The sequence below is a fragment of the Crocodylus siamensis genome, chromosome 5 (genome assembly GCF_052110815.1).
Source record: "Crocodylus siamensis isolate JL-2025a chromosome 5, ASM5211081v1, whole genome shotgun sequence".
In the NCBI taxonomy this organism is placed as follows: domain Eukaryota; kingdom Metazoa; phylum Chordata; order Crocodylia; family Crocodylidae; genus Crocodylus; species Crocodylus siamensis.
The window spans coordinates 171,562,983-171,584,707 of record NC_143399.1 but is presented as its reverse complement, the minus strand read 5'-3'; the positions used below and the strand labels follow the sequence as shown (position 1 = coordinate 171,584,707).

Here is a 21,725-nt window from a genome sequence, read left to right as displayed (position 1 = left end):
TTAAAGACTATAACGTTTCTACCACCTGAAAGAATACATTGGTTGTAAAAACTATTCTACTGATAAATGTACTTAAAAATAGAAATTATTCTTTATGATCTTCTAAGAAATATAAATATTTACACAGTTATTAGTTTCTTTTGCTAGCCTTTTGCTGTGTGTGATTTGGCAAACTAATTTGACCCTCTTGTACATGAAGTTCTAGTTGCTTGATTTGACAAGCAAAAATGTATAATCCCTTAAATTAATGTGTTCCACAGTATGGTAAATAATTGAATTAATTGTGCCTGTTAGTATTTGAACATCAAACAAGAGGTTTGACTGATTAAATGTGTGTCAAAAATATTATAACAATGAGATAATTATGATTATTCAGTAGAATAATGCTTTAAATGTCAATATTGTATGAGATAAAGTTTTTGTCTAACAACAACAAACAACAACCAAATAAAAACATTGTTGGTATATTTATGCTAGCACCAAAACAGAAAAGACTTCAAAACATAATCTATGATTTGATTTGTGGGAATTTTTTTTTTAATGCTGTTCCTTCTGACATAGGTTTCTAAGTGGATGAAATGAAGGAAGACATTGCTGAATGTTTCTGGTAAATCAAAATGTCTGTTAGAATTTGGCGAACGAGGTTCTTTGGGTGAATCTGGTATCTTTTATTAGACCAACTCAAATAATTTGACAAAATTTTCTTTGCAGGCTTTCAGGTACAAATACCCTTCATCAGGCTGAGGAATCATCTGCACTTGGTCTGCCTTAGCCTGACAAAGGGTATTCATACCCGAAAGCTTGCAAAGAAGAAATTTGTCAACTGCTTGCTGCGCTGGGCAGTGTTTGCTACTGCTGCCTATGGGCTGCCCAGCATGCTAGCTCTGGGTGGCAAACACTGCCCGGCATGGCAAGTGGGAGGGCCGCAGCTAATGCCACCATGTGCAGTACCGATGGGCGAGCCTGGAGCCAGCACGGGGTCCAGACTGGCAGCGGGGGTGGGTTACAAGCTGATGCTGAGCTCAGGAAAAGTGGCCCCTTGCCCGCATGTGGCCAGTGCCCTGTGCTGCAGCCTCTTGCAGCCCGCATGGGGTTGCCTGTGACTGCTCAGGATAGCCCCGTGCAGGCTGTGAGTGGCTGCAGCAGGGAGCGCCAGCCATGGGGCAGGGTTGGGGCTGCTTTTCCCCAGGCTCCTTCCCTGCCCGGGGTCCTCCCCTGCCCTACCTCCACCCTCCTGGGGCTTCTGGCGGTGGGGGCAGGACTGGGCGGGCCCTGCTGTTGCAGCAGCCTGCTGGGGCTTCCCCTGGCTCCTGCTATTTTTGACAGGAACCAAGGACAGATAAATATTTATTTTCTAAATTTTTTTAGGGGTCCTGCAGGCCATATTTTGCCCACTCCTGCCTTAGACCAAAACAGCTACAACCTACACCCCGTTACAATTTGGAGTAGTTAAGTGTAACTGCTTGGATATTATTTTCTCAGTAATACAAACCTTTATCACCTCAGCTAATAAGAATTCATATAGCTCACATACCTCTGGTTAGTGGGAACTAACCCTTTGGGCAGGTATGCTGTAAATTAGCCCTGTACCCCCCTTGAGTGCCACTCTGATCCCCTTCCCTTGCCCTACCTGCTGTTCTGCTTTTTAGTCCCTGATCAAACTGTTGGTGTGCTTTCTGCTCTCTGTTCAGTCTGCTGCTATGTTGCTTGTCCTGTCCCTTATCTTCTGTGTGACATACACAGAGGCTGCCTGTGCCACTTGTCTTGGTGTGGCAGGGCACCTTTGGTGCCAGCCACTTTTTAAGGGCTTGAGCAGGCTGCAGATTGGCTTGCAGGTGGGAGCAGACCCAATTAGGTCACATGCCCCCCAGGAGACTACCTGACTGGTGTAGGGCTAGGCAGTCAGGGTATACCACGGGCCCTGAGAGGAGTGCTGAGCAGTTGCAACTGAGGAGCTGAAGGGTAAACATCTCTTGGCTGGGGTACTGCTGTTCCCAGAACACCTGGAGGTAAAGGGTAGGAACTATGTGGATGGAGGAGGTTCCTGGTCCTGGGGCATGACCTGAAACTACACCCTGCTGGGGTTGGATGGTGTGGTGGGGCTGCCTGCGGCAAGGCAGTCTCCAGGAAATGCCACACCTGTGCCTCCCCAGTGAAAGGTGAGTGTGGGGCACCAGAAAGTCTCAGCCCCTGCTGCCTTGTAGGTGACCCTGTGAGGGGGAATGGCTAGGGGAGCACACCCTGACAGAAGACTACAGGGCCAAGGCCCACGGAGTGGGGTCCATGGGTTGTAAGGCCCAGAAAACCTAGTGAGGGGGTGGAGTGAGAACCAGGAGCCACATAGAGCAGGGTCCATGCGGGGGGGCCTGAAGGACTGCGCATAGGCTGGTTGGAGTAGAGGCCCAGTGAGTGGCAGAGAGAATGAGTGAAACCAGTGAGGGTGGAACAGTGGGCCCAGGAGGGATCCAGAGTGACTATGTGGTTCACAAGCTCGCAGAATGAGGATAATGTGTGGAGGGGCCCGAGAAGGTAGACCTTTATGAAAGAGAGGGCTAGCTGCCCAGAACTTACCTATAAAACCTCGGCTGGTCAATGCTGAGACCAGGACCAGGATGGTCGAAGGGCAAGGACACCTACTGTGGGGGATGGCCAGAAGGTAGAGGCCTGGAGTCCCAACTGGCCTAGAGGCGAGGCCAGGGTCTTTGAGGCTAAAGGTCCCAGAGGGGGCCACTGCTGAGAGAGAAAGGGGTTTAGGGGGTTTTCAGCCCAGTATGAGGGCAGAGGTTAGGCCACCTGAGTAGAAGGGATTTAGAGTAGGGTCCAAATGTCAGTCTGTAATATAGTGAGACCTAGTATGGGGCTGGAGCCATATAGTGATGCCATCTGCGAGGCATGGGACATGGTGTAGGGGTGGTACAGAGCTGTTGGCATCAGGGCATTAAATGGACAGCCTCCTGCATAGGTTTTCAGTTGCATCAAAGGCATGGCAGACAAGTCAGGTGGATAGACTGCCCTAGATAGTTGGGCAGGCCAACATTTGGACTAGCTTCAACATAGCCCTCTGTCTTAACTGTTCAGGGGGAGTCAACAGAGAGCAGGTTCATGGAAGCTAATTCCTGAATTATCTGATCACATTATGTAGGTAAATTAATGCATCCTTGACCTGCAGACTGACATACTTCCAGCAGGGATTTGAAGAAATTAACTATGGTTTCGTTTCAGGAGAAGTATTCAGTAGACCCAAGGAAATGCTTTCAACTGATTATCTTCTGCCAGAGCTGAAAAACTACTCATAACTCCCCCCACCCTCCCATTTGCGTTGTTACTTCACACTCCAAATCTTTTTTCCATCTTAATTTTTCCTTTATCTGATGATGTGTGCATGCAAATAAACTAATGCCATATCTGATATTTGTGCTTCCACCTTAACATAAGTCAGAGAGTATGATGAATGCCTGTTACCATGCATGCTCCATCATATTGGAAACGTTGAGTTTTCTATAAACTGACAGCATTGTTAGGTATATTTGATATGTCTGAACTGCAGAACACTTCTTATATTTCAGTCAGGCTCTCCTTGAAGAGTTTTCATGCTCAATAGGAATTAAAGTAAAAATCTGTGGATTCTTATTTTTCTTCACCATGAGAGGATAGCTAGATTTGCATATTTATGAAAAATATTTCTTGAGAACATACTGTGCAATTGTGCATTCCATTTATAGTTTCATATTTTGATTATAAAATTGTTATTCAGTCTAGTCTCTTCTTTCCTATTACTATGAGAAAATGTTGCTCTATTTTTCTCTTTCTTGAAGTTGGCTACTTTATGCTTATTGAAATGCATGACAGATAACTATTTCTCTTTCCCTTTTATTTTAAAGCCTTGAAGAAAGACGATAGCAGCTTCGATGAGGTACGTTAAATATCTTTTAAAGTTACCTAGTGCAGATATGTTTTAATGGATTCATATTTCTCACTAATGCTAGAAGTAACTTTTGGTCAATAACACTGCTATGTGTGTATGTATGTACAAGTTGATAAATTAAGGTTTGGTTTGTTTGTATTTTACTTCCTGAGTTGTTTCCATATTGATTCTTTTATGAAAACCATTGAGCTTAATGCTTGTTTCTAAATATAATAAAATTCATGTTTTTATGTATATTACCTTTCATATACAATATTGCAAAATGTTATGTAGATTGAGTGATTTACATTACTGTGAATCCCTCATAGGTAGAAGCTTACCAAGATTGGGGTGGCTGCCACCTAATTTTGTGGTTTGAGTGTGGCACTTGGCACTATTTTCACAACAGGCATTCCCCCGCCCCCCCACCCATGCCTCTGCTTGAGGAGTCCTGGATGTCCTGCCCCAACCTGGAGATTGACAGATGGCCCCAAACTGGGGCTTGTTAACGCATCAATTAATGGCTTCCCCAGGCTTAATCCCCTGATCAAGCCCATGGAAGCCACTAATTGACATGTTATTAACCAGTCTAGGATGGAGTTAATGGTTTTTGTGGGCTTGATCAAGCCCATGGAAGCCGTTAATTGTAGAGGTGCATTGATATTGCCATCAGGACCAATAAAAGGAAAATTAACATTATTGGCAACCAGCTTTTTTGGCCTGTGTAGCTGATAATGTCTCTGGGTGGGGTGGGATGGGTGGCTGTGGTGCTGGGAGGGGTGAGGGTGGGCTATAGTCACCCCAAAATCCCCCATAACCACCTGTCTCCGTGCTTCCACTGCCTGCCTTGCCCCTGTCTGCTCTGAGTGGTACCCCAGCCCCTCCCCCCCACCAGGTAGAGGCTAGTGTAGCCCCTGACCCTGAGCCCACAGTGGGCAGCCCACACTTGCCCTGTGCACAAATTGGGGGGGGTGGGACATGCCCCACTTGCCTCCCATGAGGGTGCACGCTGGTTAATAATTGGCCATCAGTATCAGCCGAGAAGATCTTTATTGGTACATCTGTAATTAATTGCTTCCTAGGCTGCTTAATAATGGGTCAATGAATGGCTTCCATGGTTTTGATCAGGGGATTAAGCCCATGGAAGCCATTAATTGATGCATTAGCAAGCAGTCTAGGTTGTGGTTAATGGCTTCCATGGGCTTGACCACACACCAGGAGCAGGAGGCAGCTCCTTACACAGCGCCGCCAAAATACATGGGTACCCTGATGGGTGGGCTGGCAGGCGGTGCCAGGCTGGGCATTTGCAATGGGATGCAGTTTTTTTTAAAAAAAGGGGGGGGTTGGGTTTCTTTGTAAGCCTGGCCCCTGACTGGCTCCTGGACTGAGACTAAGTCATGGGCTCAGCCTCTGATTTGCTTCCCCTCTCTCACCTCTCCTTCCTGCTATGCTTCAGGATGCCAGGACTTCCTGCCATTTTCTGTTTTACAGTTACCTTTATTTTTTTCTTTCTTGCACTTGCTTGCCAATTTTTGTATATTTTCATGATTTGCTTGCTTTTTTACGGGGACCAGGCTGTTTCATGGGGACTGACTGAATTTGCAGTTTCCACAAAAATTGCAAAAACGTAATTTTGATAGTTCCCTATTCATAGGTCTTACAATATTTCTGTACTGTTTATTGTAACATAATAGAAAGTGTAGATATCTTTGGAAAGGGGATTTCAAATGGAGCTTTTCTGTTGGGTTGTTGATTTTGGTTGTATTTTCCTGAAATGAAACCTGAAGTGATGATTATTTCTGATTTTAGGAAAAAAATCAGAAATCTGTTTTCTGCCAGTTCAGTCCACCTATATAGTAGAATAAGGCTGGGTAAGATGGTGCACTGTAAGACAGTTAGTTTGCAAGGCAGCCACTGATGCATGGCATTTGTGGGAATTATGCAAGTAGGTTCAGAGTGAGTTACTTTGGACTACAGGCTTAAACAGTGAAGGCTGTATCCTTCAGCATGAGAAGATCCTCCCAGGGATCTTGGTTTTCTCCAATTTAAAAATATCCCTAATTTTTGGTTAAAAAAAAGTAACTCCAAATCCACATTTTTCCATGATTTAAATGAAATGCCACTAATACATAGATAGCTATATAATGGTGTTTCATTTTAATCATGGAAAAATGTGGATTTGGAGTTACTTTTGGAGTTTACTTTTTTTAACCAAAAATGGGGGATATTTTTAAATCGGAGAAAATCAGGATCCCTGCATTACATAATAATTTAGCCAATTATCAGATGTGGCTTTGCTTTCCCTCTTAAACCTGTGGTGAAAGGGAATGGAAGGTGTCTTATATTTCTGACAACTTGAATTGTCTCCTGCATTATGGGGAGGGAATGAGGACTTGGATAATAACCAACGTGCTTTATATTTTAACTGAAGTTATCATGCTGTCATACAGAAATGAATAAGGGGACAAGTAGATACTTGGCAATGGCTGGGGCTATACTTCATTTCCTCCTAAATCATAGGGTTGAAGGGACCTTGGATCATCTAGACAGTACCCCCTGTAGAGACACAGGATTTGACAGACTGAACAAAACAGTTTTGGCCCTGCCTGTTCAAGATGTATATCTGTGGACTGGTACATTTTAAATTGAAGAACACACTGTATAGACAAGGTGAAATGAGCTCTAACCCAGAAAATGCCCCACGTACCCTGTTATGCCCCCGGGCTGTGGGGGCTCAGTTGGAGAAACTGGAAGTGCACACCTTGGCACTTCCAGTTTCACTTTACCTTACAAGCTGGCAAACCAGTAATTAGAGCATGCTGGCTTGTAAACTGCCAGATAACACAGCTTTTACTGTAATTTACTCAAATACGACGACCCTGTTATGACTCCCCAATAATTAAATTCTGTATATGGAAATGTTATAAATTTGTTATAATTCTCCAAGTGTAGAATCTAATTATTGGAGGTTTGCCTTGTCTACAGCAAGGAAACTAAATCTGGGGAGTCAGGCAGCCCCTTTGCTCTCTGCTTTCCCCCAGCTTTTTCTCTCTGCAGCCCTTTTCCCCTGTCCTTACTGTGAGATCCTGTTCTCCTTGAATACATGGAAGTGAGAAGCAAATTTGAAAACAAATAAACTTGAAACAATCTTTATTAGCCATATATCCAGTAATAATGACACCTGTTCCTATGACTGGTAATACTGACAAGAAGAGAAATGATACAACTGAAGTTCTCAAACGGTTGTCCCCAAAACATTTAAAAAAGTGTTTTAATCAACACTACCATTTTCTTGCTAATGTGTATAGTACTGACGCAGCTAAAGCGGGGGTGGGAAATTATTTTGGGTGCAGGGTCACTTACTGAGTTTTGGTAAGCCGTTGAGGGCCACATGAAGGGCAGCCAGGGACAGATAAATATTAATTTTCCAAATTTTTTTAGGGGCCCCATGGGCTGGATAGAACGGCCTGGTGGGTTGCATGCAGGCTGTATTTTGCCTACCCCTGAGCTAAAGGGTTATAGTCATTAGGGAAAGCTGTGGTAACAGGAATCATCAATATTAGAAGGTGAAAGAGAGAAAGTGCCAAGTACCCTCCTGTTTAGGCTCTGTAGGTCTTCAATTGTGCCACGTGGCAGGCCAAACAGCGAAATAGAAAGTGTATCTTGTACTTTCAGAACTGTATGCTGCCAGTATAGAGCCATGCCAGTGGCCAGATCTTGTACCACAGCTAGACCTTATATACAACTAGTGCTTGCTTGTCCTTAGTCCTTTAAGAGTTAGGAGTTAAAAATGAGATATGATGATCTCTTCAGTTGGAGTAGAGCAGGGAGTATCTGGTGGTCCATAGATACTGCAGGTGGAATAGATGAAACAAGGCAGGTAGTACAACCTTTGGGATGCCTGCTCTGCTGCCCTGTCTGCTGTGTTGTTAATCCCCTGAGCTATTGTAGGCCAGGTTTGGGCTGTGGGCGGTTGGTTGCCAACCCCTGTGTTACATGTTGATTATTCTGTGCAGGTGAAATTAAGATTGAAAAATCATAAGCATCAAAGCCTATGGATCAGCTATGTGAGATCTTACTTTTTGAGTGGATATAATATATAAGTCATTGTTGACACAAACATATTTTCCAGTTATTCTGGATATTTTTTACTACTGGTTCTGGGTAGGTACTACATTCTCTTGCCTACCATATGCTCCCAGATAAGACCCACGTTTTGTTTTGGTAAGCCAGAATGAAGAGAAAAAGACTTTTTCCAGAGTCCTAGTTGAATGCAAGACACAGGTGCACAGCCACAGTCTGTTCTTCAGCATCACTTACTCTCTCTTTGCAAGCCCCGCAGCTAAAGCTTGAACTCTGTCTCAGCCACTGCTGAATTGGCAGCAGCTTTTGGCTGCCATGTGGCAGTGGTTGTGCCAGGGTTAAGGCTGTAGCCGTGGGGCTTGCAATGAGAGGAATACTGAGGAGTAGACTCTGCTTTTCCTTCATATGCATGGGAAGGGAGCACAGGCCCTGGCTGCTATTCCAGCATCCCCATGCCTTTATTCTGGTGCAGAAATCTCCTTCCTCATTTAAAACGTGCACCTCAGTTTTGGATAGCTAATTCTTGGGAGAAAGGTGCATGTAGTATGTCAGTAAATACAGGCATATTGATCAATAAGCAAAACTGTAATAGAAGGCTGAAATAATACCATCAAAGAATTCTGCATGCCTTTTAACTTTGGACATGAGCTTTTGTTGCAACCGTGATTAAACTAAGCTCTTTTTTCCCATTTTCTTTTTAATGAGCCTTTTCTATATATTGTAAGCATAATCTTGCTTACCTTCCATGAATATCCTTAAACTTATGTGTAACTGTGTGTCCCAATTAATTCCATGAGTCTTTCTATGCTCTCATTGGGGTGAAGTATTTGAATAGGATTTGGACTTAAGTTGTACTGATTTGTTAATGTTCATAGTAATTTCAGATCCTGGAGGTTCTGCATTGGCATTATGGGGTTTCCCAAAAAATGTCCTGTAGTAATGAGATGCTTCTCTGTATCTGTCTAGAATTTTTAAAAAACTGCTACTGTCCTTTAAGAGCTATAAACCTGCTTTGCCAGTACATTTTGATATATAAATCTTCTACTAGTTAGTAAACTGTATCAGCATTACTGTGGCTGTGGATTTATAAATCTGTTCTCCTAAGGAGTGATCTAATACCTGCTGAAGATACCTTCGGTTGGCTTCAGTTGTCTTCAGGTCTGGTCCGTATGGCTTAATATTTTTAAAAACCTAGAAAATTTAATATTGCATTTTATGCTAGTTGGAATATTCTTTAATGCCATTATTACTGCCCCCAAATGTTTATTTTTTCTCTTGTTCATATACTGCCTCCCTAAGAAAAAGCTACAAAATAGTTCAAGGTCCAGTTTGTTTCCTTTTTAGAGTTACTTAAAGCAAAGCCAGGGAACTGCTTTCTTCTGATCCTGGGTTCTGATGTGGTTGATTTAATTTAAATCCTGCTGTTTTGTCTCCTCCATTCTCCTTAGTTGGAAATTTCATTTTGTGGGCTCAAATCTCTCTCAATCTCAGAGTGAATAAACTTGTCCAAAGAAAACTGCTACATGCAAAGACCTGTTTGCAGCCAAGTTTTTTGGCCTGTGTATCTTTATGGCATTCATTCTACTGCCAGAGCTGTCTTACCCCTACGTTAACCTAAATTTAGATCAGATTTTTTAACCAGATCATTCTAATGAGCATAGTTTGACCTCCCGTATGGCTTGTACTGTGAAGTTTCTCTTATTAAATCCTGTAGTGGTAGGAACTAGTCTTCCTGCTCACGTAAGTGAACCTAAGCAAGCCCACCAATGTCTCTCTTAAAAGATGCCTTGATTTGAAGACTCAGGCAATCACATCCTTAGTTAATTGTTCCAGTAGTTGATTACTCTTGCTGTACTTCTTTTTCTAGTTTGAATATTTCTAATTTCAATCCCCAGCCATTGCATCTTGTTCTTTTGCTATTGTGTGGTTCTGTTGGCCTAGAAGACATCATTCCTTTATATAGATACTTGCAGACCTTAACCTCTGACCCTTCAGTCTATTACTTAATAAACCCAGATGGCACAATTTGAGAATAAAAAAAAATAAAGATTTTTTTCAAAGAATAAAAATCAGTCCAAAATATGAAATGGAAACTGTTTTTATAGTGTTGGAATGAGGTTGTAGTCACAATGGTTCAGGAAATGTATGGGAAACAAGAATATTTTTTTGGGGGTGATAACCCTGCAGTTGGTTCAGTACACGTGTAGGCAGTCTTTTTGAGAGCAAAGTATTCTTCTGCATGTCTCTGTGCTTGAAAACTTGCCTTACTTCTCTTTCAGCCATGCGGTTGGTGCAGCCAAAGTTTTCATCCCTTCAAATATCCTTGTGTTCCACAACTGTTTATATGTTTATAAATCAATGCATTTTCCATGTAACCTAATCAACTAAAGAATCTAAGGAAGGTCCAGCAGCCTGAATAATTTGCTAAAGGAAACCTGTTCAAGCCCAGGACAAATCTGTAGTAAGACGGTTCTTGCTGAAATTCATTAAGCCAACCAAATGAAAGTAAATGTGATTGCACTTAAGTTACAAACTATTTTTGGGGAAAGAAGTTTATCTGAATGGTTTAGGTTATTGATAGTGGATTATAGCAAATTGTGCCATTGGCTTGCAATTATATTTTAGGTATTCCTTTAGTTATACTTCAAAAATCGTGAAGGGCATCCTGATGAGTACTGTTGCTGACTAAACACACCTAAGGTGGGAAGGGGAAAGAGGTGACGGTGGGGAGGGGTGGAAGAATCTTTCCAAGTTTTTTGATCTTGGAATAATCTATCTTCTGTACTTTGTATAAGGTAATATTGATTTCTATACGTGAACAATGTTTTTTGTTGGTATGAAGGAGGTCAGGCTTGTGACTCTGTCCAGCAGCATGTCTTTAGGCACTCAGAAGTGAAAAGGAAGAATGTAGTGGCAAAACAAAGAACTGTAGTGAATGAGAGGAAGATGAATTTGAGTGTAGTATGTGGAAGAAAGAGCTGGCAGAATATTTTTTCCTGGTTTATCAATGTAGCAAAACTGTGTGTGACATGGAAGAATTGCTTCCCTTGATATACAAGTGAGTACTCCTGTTAATACAACCCACTATTCCATTGGCTTTTGTTGCTCCCCCCCCCCCCCCCAAAAGCACACTTTTGGTTTCATATTCAGTTTATGGTCTATTGTACCTCCCAGCTCCTTCTCTGCATTACTGCAGCTTAGCCAGCCTTTGCACTTATCCTTGCTGAATATTATTTGATTGATTGTGGACCATTTATCCAGAATGACCTGGGTAAATGGAAGCCTAGCCTTACCTTCCAGGATGTTTGCAACTTCACTCAACTTATTTTCATCTTCGGACTTGCTAAATGTGCACTCAGTCCCATTGCCCAAATCATTAATGAAGATGCTGAATCAAACCTACTTAGACAGGCCCCTAGGAACACCACTTAATACCTCCTCCCAACTAGACATTAAGCCATTGATGACCACTTATTGAGGATGATGATTCAACCATTTATGACATCAGCTTGTCTTCCTCTGGTGGGTTTTGTTTTCTAGCAAGCACTTCAGTATTTGCCATGGGCTCCATGGGAAATGGGCTGTTTATATCTGTAAGTTGTCTTCCCCATATAGTTATGTTAGTTATCCTCTCATCCAGCTACTATTGCTGCACTAGTCCACCAGATCCTCCAAGGAAGAGGAGTCCGCATGCAGTTGGTACTGAAGCAGGCCTAGTAGGTGTCACATGCCAAGACCATTCTGGCAAAGTAGGAAACTGATACACTATACTTTTTTTTTTTTTACTTTCGCCCTCATCTAGGATTACTGTGTTCAGTGTGAGTACAAATATGCCTGCTTGTTGGTACAGCAATACCAGTAGAATGGAAATACTTTTACACCCTTAAAAGGTAATTTTCATCTGCTTAAACATTTTCAGTCTACTCTCGGAGCTGAACTTCATTCCTTTTTAATTTTGAGCGAGAATTGTTCATGTATGTCTGAGGGAAGAAAGTGAAAGGAAAACATCTCCCCTTAGATTGGTGTAATTTTTAAAAAATAGGCTATAATGCCTCAGTAATTCAAGGCAGAAGCTTGAAATGGCTGTGCTGCACAAGAGCCTTTTCTTAGTCTGGTGAAAACTAGCCAACTTTGAAAGTTGTGATGACTTGAAGAAAAGAATCTTGCATGTTCTCACTCAGTGTTGTAATGTGAACACTAACTCATTTATTTAACAGCATTTTGCTTCTTGTCCCTTTTTCCAGTAACAAATGTATTGCACATGGAAGGAGAGACTCTAAGATGTAAGTCTTTCAGGATAAGAATCTGATTGGAACGATCATAAAACCAATCAACAAGTAATTGAAAGGCAAACAACTAGAGGCACCTGGATTATGACAATCCAATTACATGGGAGCTTTTGAAGTTTTGAAATATGGTTTAATTCCATGTTAGGACAAACCCAAAGCCATTCAAATGTATTTGCCAAGCCATAATAATCAAAATGCGTGTTTTCATTTGTAAACCTGAGCTTTTTGAAACATGTGGGTTGGAAGGTAAATTTGGCTGAAGCACTGGCCTGGTTTTTATTCAGATCATCACATTTGATCAAGTAGAAGCTTGAGTCTGTCTTCTACATCTGAGGCCAGTTCTTTAAACATGGCCTAAGAAAAGTGATGTGCTTTTTAAAAATCTTTTCCAGATGTGGTCTTAAAGTGTAACAGTAAAGAAACTTCATTTTGTGATGGGATGGTAGATACTGGCAGGCAAATCATAACAATGGCGTTATTACATATTCTAAATGGCATGTTCTGTAACATTGTGTCAGATCACTTTTCAGTAGGTATAAATTATTTTCTTAGTATGAGACAAAATTGTAGAATGAAAATCATTAAGAGTCAATAGTAACTGTGAGGTTAGTTCTTTTTTCTTACCTGTGAATAAAGAATGACAGAAGGATTTGTGTTATTGTCTGATTAGTCTATGGCTTCAGCTAACTTTTTTCCTCTGAAAACAAGGGGAGGTAGTTAGCTGTGCTAGTTTGAAGTCAAGCAGAAGGCAGGGCATGGTAGCACCTTAGACAGGGCTGGCCTTATGGGTGGGTGATGTGGGTGACCACCCAGGGCACTGTGGTCAGAGGACCACTACACATGCATGTATACATCCTGCACTCACAGTAGTACTATTGCCACCCCCCTTGCTGTGGCCCACCCAATCCCTTCCCCAGTCAGGAGGAGCGGTACCCAGCTCAGTCCATCCCTGCATTTAGTTGCTGCTCTAGAGGGGCTGAGCTGGGCACATGCGGATAGGGTGGTGCCTGCTCCAGTCTGCCCACCTTGCTCCTGCATAGCAGTAGCAGTGCTTGCCTGCAGGGAAGCAAGTCTCCTGATCCAGTCTGGCAGCTTCCACTTGGGCTTCATTTCTGAAACTTTTGCTAATACTATTGCATAGTTAAACTATGTACTAGGGTACAAGTTCACCCTGGGCACCATTTTCCCTAAGGGTAGCCCTGACCTTAGAGTACTTTTTAAAAATTTGGTGGCATCTGTGGTTGAAAACCTCTGTTGTAGTGCCTCAGTTTAGCTCAGCAGCTCTCAACTGGGTGCCACCACCCCACCCTCAGGTAGAAGTGCTGTTCGTGCTACATGCACATCCAGACCATGAAGGACTGAGGCATGCATGCACCCTTCTGCCTCATTAGGGTTCTCTGATGAGCCTAAAGCAGGCAAGAGAACAAGTTTGTGCTACAGCCCTTCCTGGTCCCCCCCCCGTACTGTATCTCCTGGAAACAGGCATGTGGGGCAGGCAGAACCATCCCATGCTCCTCTGTTTTTGGGAGGAGTATGGGTGGAGCTGAACATAGAAAGGCTAAACCACAAGCCATCTCCTGCCTGCTCTAGGCTTATCAGAGAACCCTAATAAGGCAGGAGAACACATGTGTGGCTCAGCCCTTCCTGGTCTGGCTGTGTATATGGCACTTTTACTTGGCCATTGCTGCTGCATCCCTACGGGGGTCTTATAGCACTGCGGTTGAAAACCACTGCCTTGGCCAATGACTTGTTCAGAAAGACATGCAAGTGGGCTAGGTATAGACAGTAAAAAATCCAGAGACTGAATCGATTTATCTTTGCAGGTTAGTCTATATTGCACAGACTCTGTTGAAATAGAAATAAACAGACATTTACCTTGGTTTTGGGACAGGCAGCCACATGCCTGCAGTGGCTTAGGGCAGAAGCCAGGGGGTGCTAAAGCATGGCTCTTTGGATACAGCTCTGGTTCTCTTCATGCTGCCCCCGAGGTTTCTGGGATTTGCAGTCCAGAATTACAGCAGCAGGACTTTGCAGGGTTGCTCATCACTTCTTTCTGCTTCCAGGTGTCTCTGGGATTTGTAGTCCATAGTTGCAGCCATCATTAAGTTTGAGCAGAGGGAGGGTGGCCCCACACTCCAGCCAGGGTTTGCCTGGATGGGGAGGCAGTCCCCCCAGCAGACTGGGCTTATCCCCCAGCCAGGCTTGGCCCCCCACCCCCTTGTCAGTCAGCCCTCACTGCTCCAGCTAGGGAGCAGAGGGGCAGGGCCAGCCCTGCTCTCTGGAGTAGACAGCACAGCTCAGCCCAGGGCTGGAAAGCATGCTGGGATGCTGGGGGACTGTAATTTAACTTGAACCAGGAAGGGGTCTGGAACCGAAGTTTCATAAACTGGTTTAACCCAAATCAGCTAAATATGATACTGCATCCAGCTAGGTTTATCTTAAACCAGTTTCAAAATGTCTGAAACTGGTTTATGTGTACTGAGCTTCTGTTCTGTTACAGGCTTAAACCAGTTTCTGATCACTTAAACCAGTTTGTGTGTAACTTCTGTCTTTAGCCCTGATGAAGTAGCCTGTAGCTTATGAAAGCTTATGCCTTTCTGAAAAAAGTTAGTGTCAAAGGGCATTTTTACACATGTAAGCGCCGCAGCACTGGGTGCTTTGAAAAGTGCCTGGCACTGCAACGCTTGCAGTTGTATAAGCAGTGAAATATGTGTCAGTGCTGAGAAAAAGGCATTGGCATGCTTTTGAACTAAAACACATTGGAGGTGCTTTAGTTCAAATGTTCACCACCACCATTTTCTGTGTGCTGACATGCATTTTGCTGCTTATACACTGTACAGCGCAGCATAGTGTGCCTCAGCTTGCATGTGGGGCAGGCTCAATTAATTGAGTCTGCTCCGAAGCGGTAGGTATCGGGTGCATCGCGGGACAGAAAAGTATGTGTATAAACGCCCTAAGATGCCACACTGTCCTGCTTTCTATTTGAAAACATATGAAACCTTTGGGAAGCTCAGCTCAGGTATTAAGACTGTAAATATCATGTTGATTTTAAAAGAAATCTTGGCAGAGAAGGATAATTATCCTTGATTTACGTTTTAACAGTAAACATCACATGTTATTGGCCACCTTTTTAAAAATAAACTTCCAACTTATTTTGAGACATTCTGGAGGAAGAGATCAGTTCATACTGAGCCTCACGGTAAAATAGTCTGCCAGAGTAAGGACGAACTCTATTGTTAATATATGCCTTGATATGTAGGAGTAGAAATCAGTCTGAATTGCTGTCTTTGTGAGAGAAATCCTCTGATAGTCTTGTCTAGGAGCTGGATATTAACGTCGTCTGTATTCTGAAAGGCTGATGGACTTTCCTGGTTGAAGGCATTGAAGGAACATTTAAAAAATGGATACGTTTCTAAGTTTATTTTCCTCCTATTTGTGTGTTATCAACCGTTATCAGATATTTTTGACACTAAAGGTCAAGCAAGAGCCTGTGCATTCCATAGAGGCAAACTGGATACAGACTCCTGGCTCCACTGATTTTGTGATTGTATGCTTATATAAACATCCTGGTTGTGCTGATTTGAGCTGTTCTTCCCCCATATTACCGTCTTTGAAATTTAGTAATGATCATGTGAAACATTTTGATTGCATGCTAAAACTTTTGTTGGCCTGTAAGTCTTACTGGCATTCGTTTCAGTTGTTTTAAGTGTGGCAACTTTCTCTATTGAATGAGGTGATTCAAACTTTTTATGCCTAAATCTGTTATTTTTGAATGTACAATGTGAAAGAATACATACTGACTAGAAATGAGAATATTAAATGTTGGAGCTATCTTGAATTCTAGGAAAAAAAGAAATGTGTCTGTTTCCAATAATTGTCAGTACATAATAACCAGAATCATTGGAAATTCATTAAAGTGCCTGGTTTCTCACATGTTAGTTAAGCAATCAAAGAGTTAATTTCTTCTGTTGCATCCCGTTTAAAAAAATTAATTTGAAGCCCTTGAGAATTTAAAAAAAAAAAAAAATTAGCTAGCCTCACTAATTATTCAATACTCACTAGGCCCCAAAATAGTTAGTAGTCAACCATCTGCTACTGATTCTTCTTAACGTGTTCTACAGGCTTTATGTCCAGGTACAGAAGTTACACTTGTTGCATGGTAGATGTGCAGAAACCACTCTCTAGCTGTAAACAAATAGATGGTTCAAGCGTATTTAGTGCTGTAAAAATGGTGGATCCTGCTCTAAGGGCACATATACATATATGCCTGACACCTGCTCCAACGCATTCTAATTAGAACTCTGCAGCAGCCTCAGTATCATTCAGCGTCTCCATGTTTAAAAATGGTGGCGGGCATGCTTTAACTAAAGCTTATCCAATGAACTTTAATTAAAGTGCCCCCACTGCCAGTTTGCAACGTGGGATGCTGAATACACGAGACACTGTGGGTGTTTTAAGTAGAGTGGCTCCTAAGTGCTGCTGTAATTGAAACGCTCCCCACCCTGGAGACATCCTAAGATAACCTTGGTTCAATGGTATATCAAATGTCAATGCTGTAAGATAGTGCTGTAACGCACATCTGAACCACATTCCATCCCAACTCAAGGTAGGTTGCATTCTGCTGACATCCCGTGGAGCATTGGGGCACGCTGCTCGCCCCCTTCCCCGGGTGGTGGTGTAGCCTAGGCCAGAGCTTGTCCTCCTCCTCGGCACCAGGCTGGCCCTGCCCCTGGGCGCTTACTGACAGCCAGCAAAGCCTCTGTCCTCAGCTTCACCGGTACTGATCCTCCCTCCAGATAGCATAGATTTATCCACACAAAGAAAACTACTTATTGATGAATTTTCTCATATTGTATCTTACCATGGGTGCAGGTGAGCAAGTGCTGAATGTGGGTCTGTGGCTATTTGACCTCTGCTCATAGCTGACCTGTCTTAGGTACTGATTTTTAGCAATGGGCAAGCTCCCTAATGGAAGTAAAAAAGGCCTTGAACATGCTCAAAATCTGCAACAGCACACTTACATAATACCATACATATTGGTATGCGTATGTACTACTTTCAAACTTGTCTGGGGAAACTGAATGCATGTGTAAAATGTAGATTGTGAGACACACCTGTACTGCCTGTGCTCAATACAAGATGCAGGACCAGAAACCCACAAGTCCAGCTCACAGACACAAAGTCCCAGAAACCTTGTATGTATTCAGTGGCCTGTAAAGAAGTGGACAGTGTTTCTCTGTTTTCAGATGAATTGTCGTAAAGCAAATTTCTAATCATTTGGTCACTTGAGTAATGGTTTAGAACCATGTGCACTTGATAGAAAGCTGCTTCAGACAGTTTGTTACAGAGTTTGAGACTGTTGCTGGGAGTTTGATAGATACTTATGTAGGGCAGCTACCTTTTTTTTGTCAAGTTCCCAGACTGTTTTATTAGTTACCATTGTTCATTTGTCACTTTTCCTGGCTGTATGAATAGTAATAGCCAATGGTCTAAAAAACTAACCCTCACAAAACCCTCTGGAGCACAGTGTTTATTATTTAGTCCTTTAAGAAAAACTTCACATTCTTCAGTGGGAGGAAAGAAAACTTGTTCCCCATCATCCCAGTCTGCTGCCTGCAAAAGAAGTAGTGATCTTATTTTTTCTTCTGAACCCAGTAGATTTCTTAAAATTGGAACAGAATATTGGAAGCCAACAGACAGCGTCACTTTGCTGAAGCCCTAGTGAGTGAAGGCAGGTTGACCCATTTACGAGCTCATGCTCTGGAAAGGATGACCTAGGATCACCTAGATACTTGGTACAGGCAGTCCTTGACTTGCAGCTTTTCGAGTTACAATGAGTGCATTTATGACCTTTATAAATTTACATCCTGTTTCGAGGTTCCAACACCAGTTTGGACTTTGCAATGCTTGACATAACTGCCTCATGTTGGTAAATCCCTTGTGGTGGGGAAGGAAGGGGCGTAGGGGAGCACATTAGTGTCCCGCAGTGAGGGAAGGATTAGGGCTGGGGAAGCACTGCCCAGCTGGGGCGGCGGGGCATGGGGAGGGGGTGGAGCAGGTCCTGCCACTCTGCACTGCCGGTCTGAGAGCTGCTCATCTGGTGGCTCATCCGGGGGCTCTTGCCACTGCTCCGGGGCTGGTTTGGGAGGGAATGGGGGAGCATGTGTCCCTGAGCTGTGTGGGGTGGGTGGGGCTGGGACTGTACCAAGCTGTGCTCCAGACAGACTGTGGAAGGTCCTGGGAGCTGGGGCTATGCCCTCCTGCCACTCACCCAGCTCGGGCATGGTAGAGCCACTGCGCTGCCTCCAGATAAGCAGCGTGCAGCAGTGGGAACTGCCCTGGCCTCCCTGCACCTCCCAGATGAGCAGTAGCTTTGTCCCATACCCCCCTGCCCCACTCTGGCTGGGCAAGTAGTGGCAGGACATTGGAGCGGGGCCTATACTCCTAGATTGGGGCAGGATGGGCAATGGAGTGGTGGCTGGGGGGGCTGCAGTGACCCTAAAATTCATCTACCCCCCCCCCCCCATAACACCTGCTACCTGCCTGGAGCGCAGCCTGGTGCAGCCCTGGTCCTGCCCGTCCCACCCCAGTCCAGGGGCACATGTCCATGCCCTGCTGCCACTTGCCCAGCTGGGACGGGGTGGAGATATGTGAGACAAAACTGCTACTTGTTCGGGAGATGCAGGGAGCCCGGGAGGTTCCTACTGCTGCATGTTGCTTGTCTGGAAGCAGCAGGTCAGAGCAGCGTTGAGAGCTGCTGGATGAGCCTCCAGATGAGTAGCTTCCGGACCAGCGGTGCACAGTGGCAGGAGCCACCCCACCCCCTCCCCATGCCCTGCTGCCCTGGCTGGCCAGCGCTTGCCCCAGCCCCAATCCCTTCCTTGCTGCGGGGGCATTGATCTGCCCACACCCCTTTCTCCTCCCTGCCCCACCACAACAGACTTACCAGATGGATGCAGCTGTGTTGAGTGTTGTAAAGGAACTAATTTCCCTTTTCTAACATTGTTCCCATGGGAAAATTGGTTCTGAGTTGCAACGTTTCGACTTAAGATGTGGGTTTCAGGAACCAACTGTATTGCAAGTTTGAGGCCTGCCTTTGTTTCAGCAGTCCATCAGTTCTTTTTTAATTGCCTCATTAGCTGGAGCCCTAACATTACTAGTCAATCAGAGGCATTGTATTATTGCAGGACACTCAGTGGTGCCATGATCCCATGGCCTAGGACAATATATTGCTTACCAAGAAATTGTTTGAAGATTTTAAAAGCATTAAATGTTTGCACTCAGGGCAATTACACTTCCAAGTGTGTTTTTTCTTAAGTGGTCTAATGGATAATGCAGTGAACTTTGAGTTGTTTTCTTTGTTGGGTTTTTTTTTAAGTTTATCGCACAGTCTTTCAGTCGCATGCAAGTTTTTGAAATATAGTAATGCTTAAATCTGAAATTGGGGTAGATTTTCCTTGATTTCAAGTGGAGCAGGTTTGGGTCTTTGTACTGTACTGTTCACTTGATAAAGTACATCTCCAGCCTGCTCTTGTTTTGTCTCTTTGCAGTGCATTAGAGACCTTGCCTGAGATGGGTAATTTAAGAGTAGTTATGAGTATGCAAAAATTCTACAGAAGAGGGAGAGAGAATATAGCACATTCAGGGGTAAATGAAGTCCACTAAGTCTTATCAGGTGAAGCTGGTAAGGTTCACCCCAGCTCCATGTGACTGTGATAGAGGGTGGGGCAGCAAGGGGAGCAAAGGCCACCCCCTGCAGTCATAGCCCTCCCTCAGGTCATTATGGCTGAGAAGACCACAGAGGGGTTGGGACTCCCCACCACTACCCTCCCCTGCTGAAGCCTGAAGCCCAGCCATGGTCCCCCCCCCCCCCCCCCCCGGCTTGGGCACTTGAGAGCATGTCACATTTAATGGGATCATAAATCTGCCTAATTGATACATCCTTACCATTTCTGTCAGGCTCAAGCTGCGCTCCGCAGGAGATTTGAGTCTAAGCATAGATACCTCAGGCACTTGAGTGGAAAGAGCTCCCCCTTCCCCTGAGGCACTAGCAGAAAGGTATCGATAATGTTTGAGCTTAGCAAGCAAAAGGGGGAGCTTAGCAGGCAAAACAGGGGGCAGCAGTTTTGGCAAAAAGTACCTCCAGGCCAGGTACCAAAGATAGCTATATGGTATGTCGGACAACTGCTGTAGAAATGAGAAAAAGTTCCCTGCCTTGTCAGCCTCCCCCCTCCACCAAACACCCTCCCTCCCCATCTGGGAAAGGGAGACGTGATGGAAAGATTCCTGCATGAGGACCCTTTTCTCAGCTGCTTGGCTCTTGTTGCCAGGGTGACTCCTGGGTTCCACACCTGGACCGGTTAGTCTTGGCAGGGATGGGTAGCTCCCTGGCTTGGGCTGGCTGCCTGACATCAGCCCTGGGCATTGGCAAGGACTGCAGGTCCATGATCCTTGAAGTGGGGAGACGTGGCCTCGGGTCTGAGGAGCCCGGGGTCCCATGCTGGAGGGCCAGAAGTCTTCGGTGCCCACTGTGACAATGCCTCCTGCAGCTCTGAGACAGACATTGGGTCCAGCTGTCCATCTCCTACAGAGGAGTCCCTGGTCTTGACTCTGAACCCCTGAAAATAAGGTGTCAGGTCAAAAGCCCCTAGCCCTCCCCTCCCCTTCAGAGTTTTGTGTTTGTTGAGTTCAGGCCCGGTGACATTCCCTGCAACTCCAAACCCCTTTCCAGGTTCTGTACCCAGTTCTCATCTCCATCCTGCTGCTGCTGCCAAAGGTTTGCAGCTTTGTGTGAATTGGGAGTAGGGACTAGGTTCAGACACGGGCAATACTCAACAGATTTTCTTTAATAAATGCAGGAAAGGTTTGGCAACCACAACTTTTTAAACTGTGGCATGTCTCTTCCTCATTCCCCCGCATTCCCCTGCACTCCAGTATGTGCTCCTAGAAGGGGAACAGTGCCCAGGCAGTCTGTGTTGTGGGCAACTATGCCCGTGATGCAGGGCTTGAAGGACCTGTGTCAGGAGACCCGTGGCCCGGTGCCAGGTCATGGGCATTGTAAGTCCCTCAGTCCTACTCATTTAGGGAGGGCTCCCAGTTCATGCAGGTGAGGAGGTAGTTGGTCAGGGCTTCAAAGATCCAGACAGCCTGCTGCCGTGTAGGGCTGGGGCCACACATGTTGGTGGTGGGTTCGCCCCCTACCCCATGCCTGTGCCATGTGTACTTGCAGTGCTGGGTCGATACTTCACGTGTTCCTTCCAGTGGTCCAGTTACCCCCCATGAGGCCTCAACAAGGATTGGGGGCAGCAATGACATTGCCAATGATGAAATCATGGACCCCAGGAGTGTAGCGCTTGCTCTTCATCCCCCTGGGAAACGAGCTGTGCAAGAGGTGGGTGCTTGGAAGTCAGTGGCCCGGTCAGGTCCTGGACACCTGGGTTCTGTGCATC

The 21,725-nt window shown here is 44.6% G+C and overlaps 1 protein-coding gene across 1 annotated transcript in view; it reads left to right on the top strand.

Moving 5' to 3' along the window:
• Nucleotides 1-21,725, top strand: part of CDK14 (cyclin dependent kinase 14) — a 614,101-nt gene that overhangs the window by 5,942 nt on the left and 586,434 nt on the right. Inside the window, exon 2 of the mRNA XM_090047105.1 lies at nucleotides 3,882-3,913. Coding sequence (XP_089903231.1) covers nucleotides 3,882-3,913 — 32 coding nt within the window. The remainder of the gene's footprint in view (nucleotides 1-3,881; nucleotides 3,914-21,725) is intronic.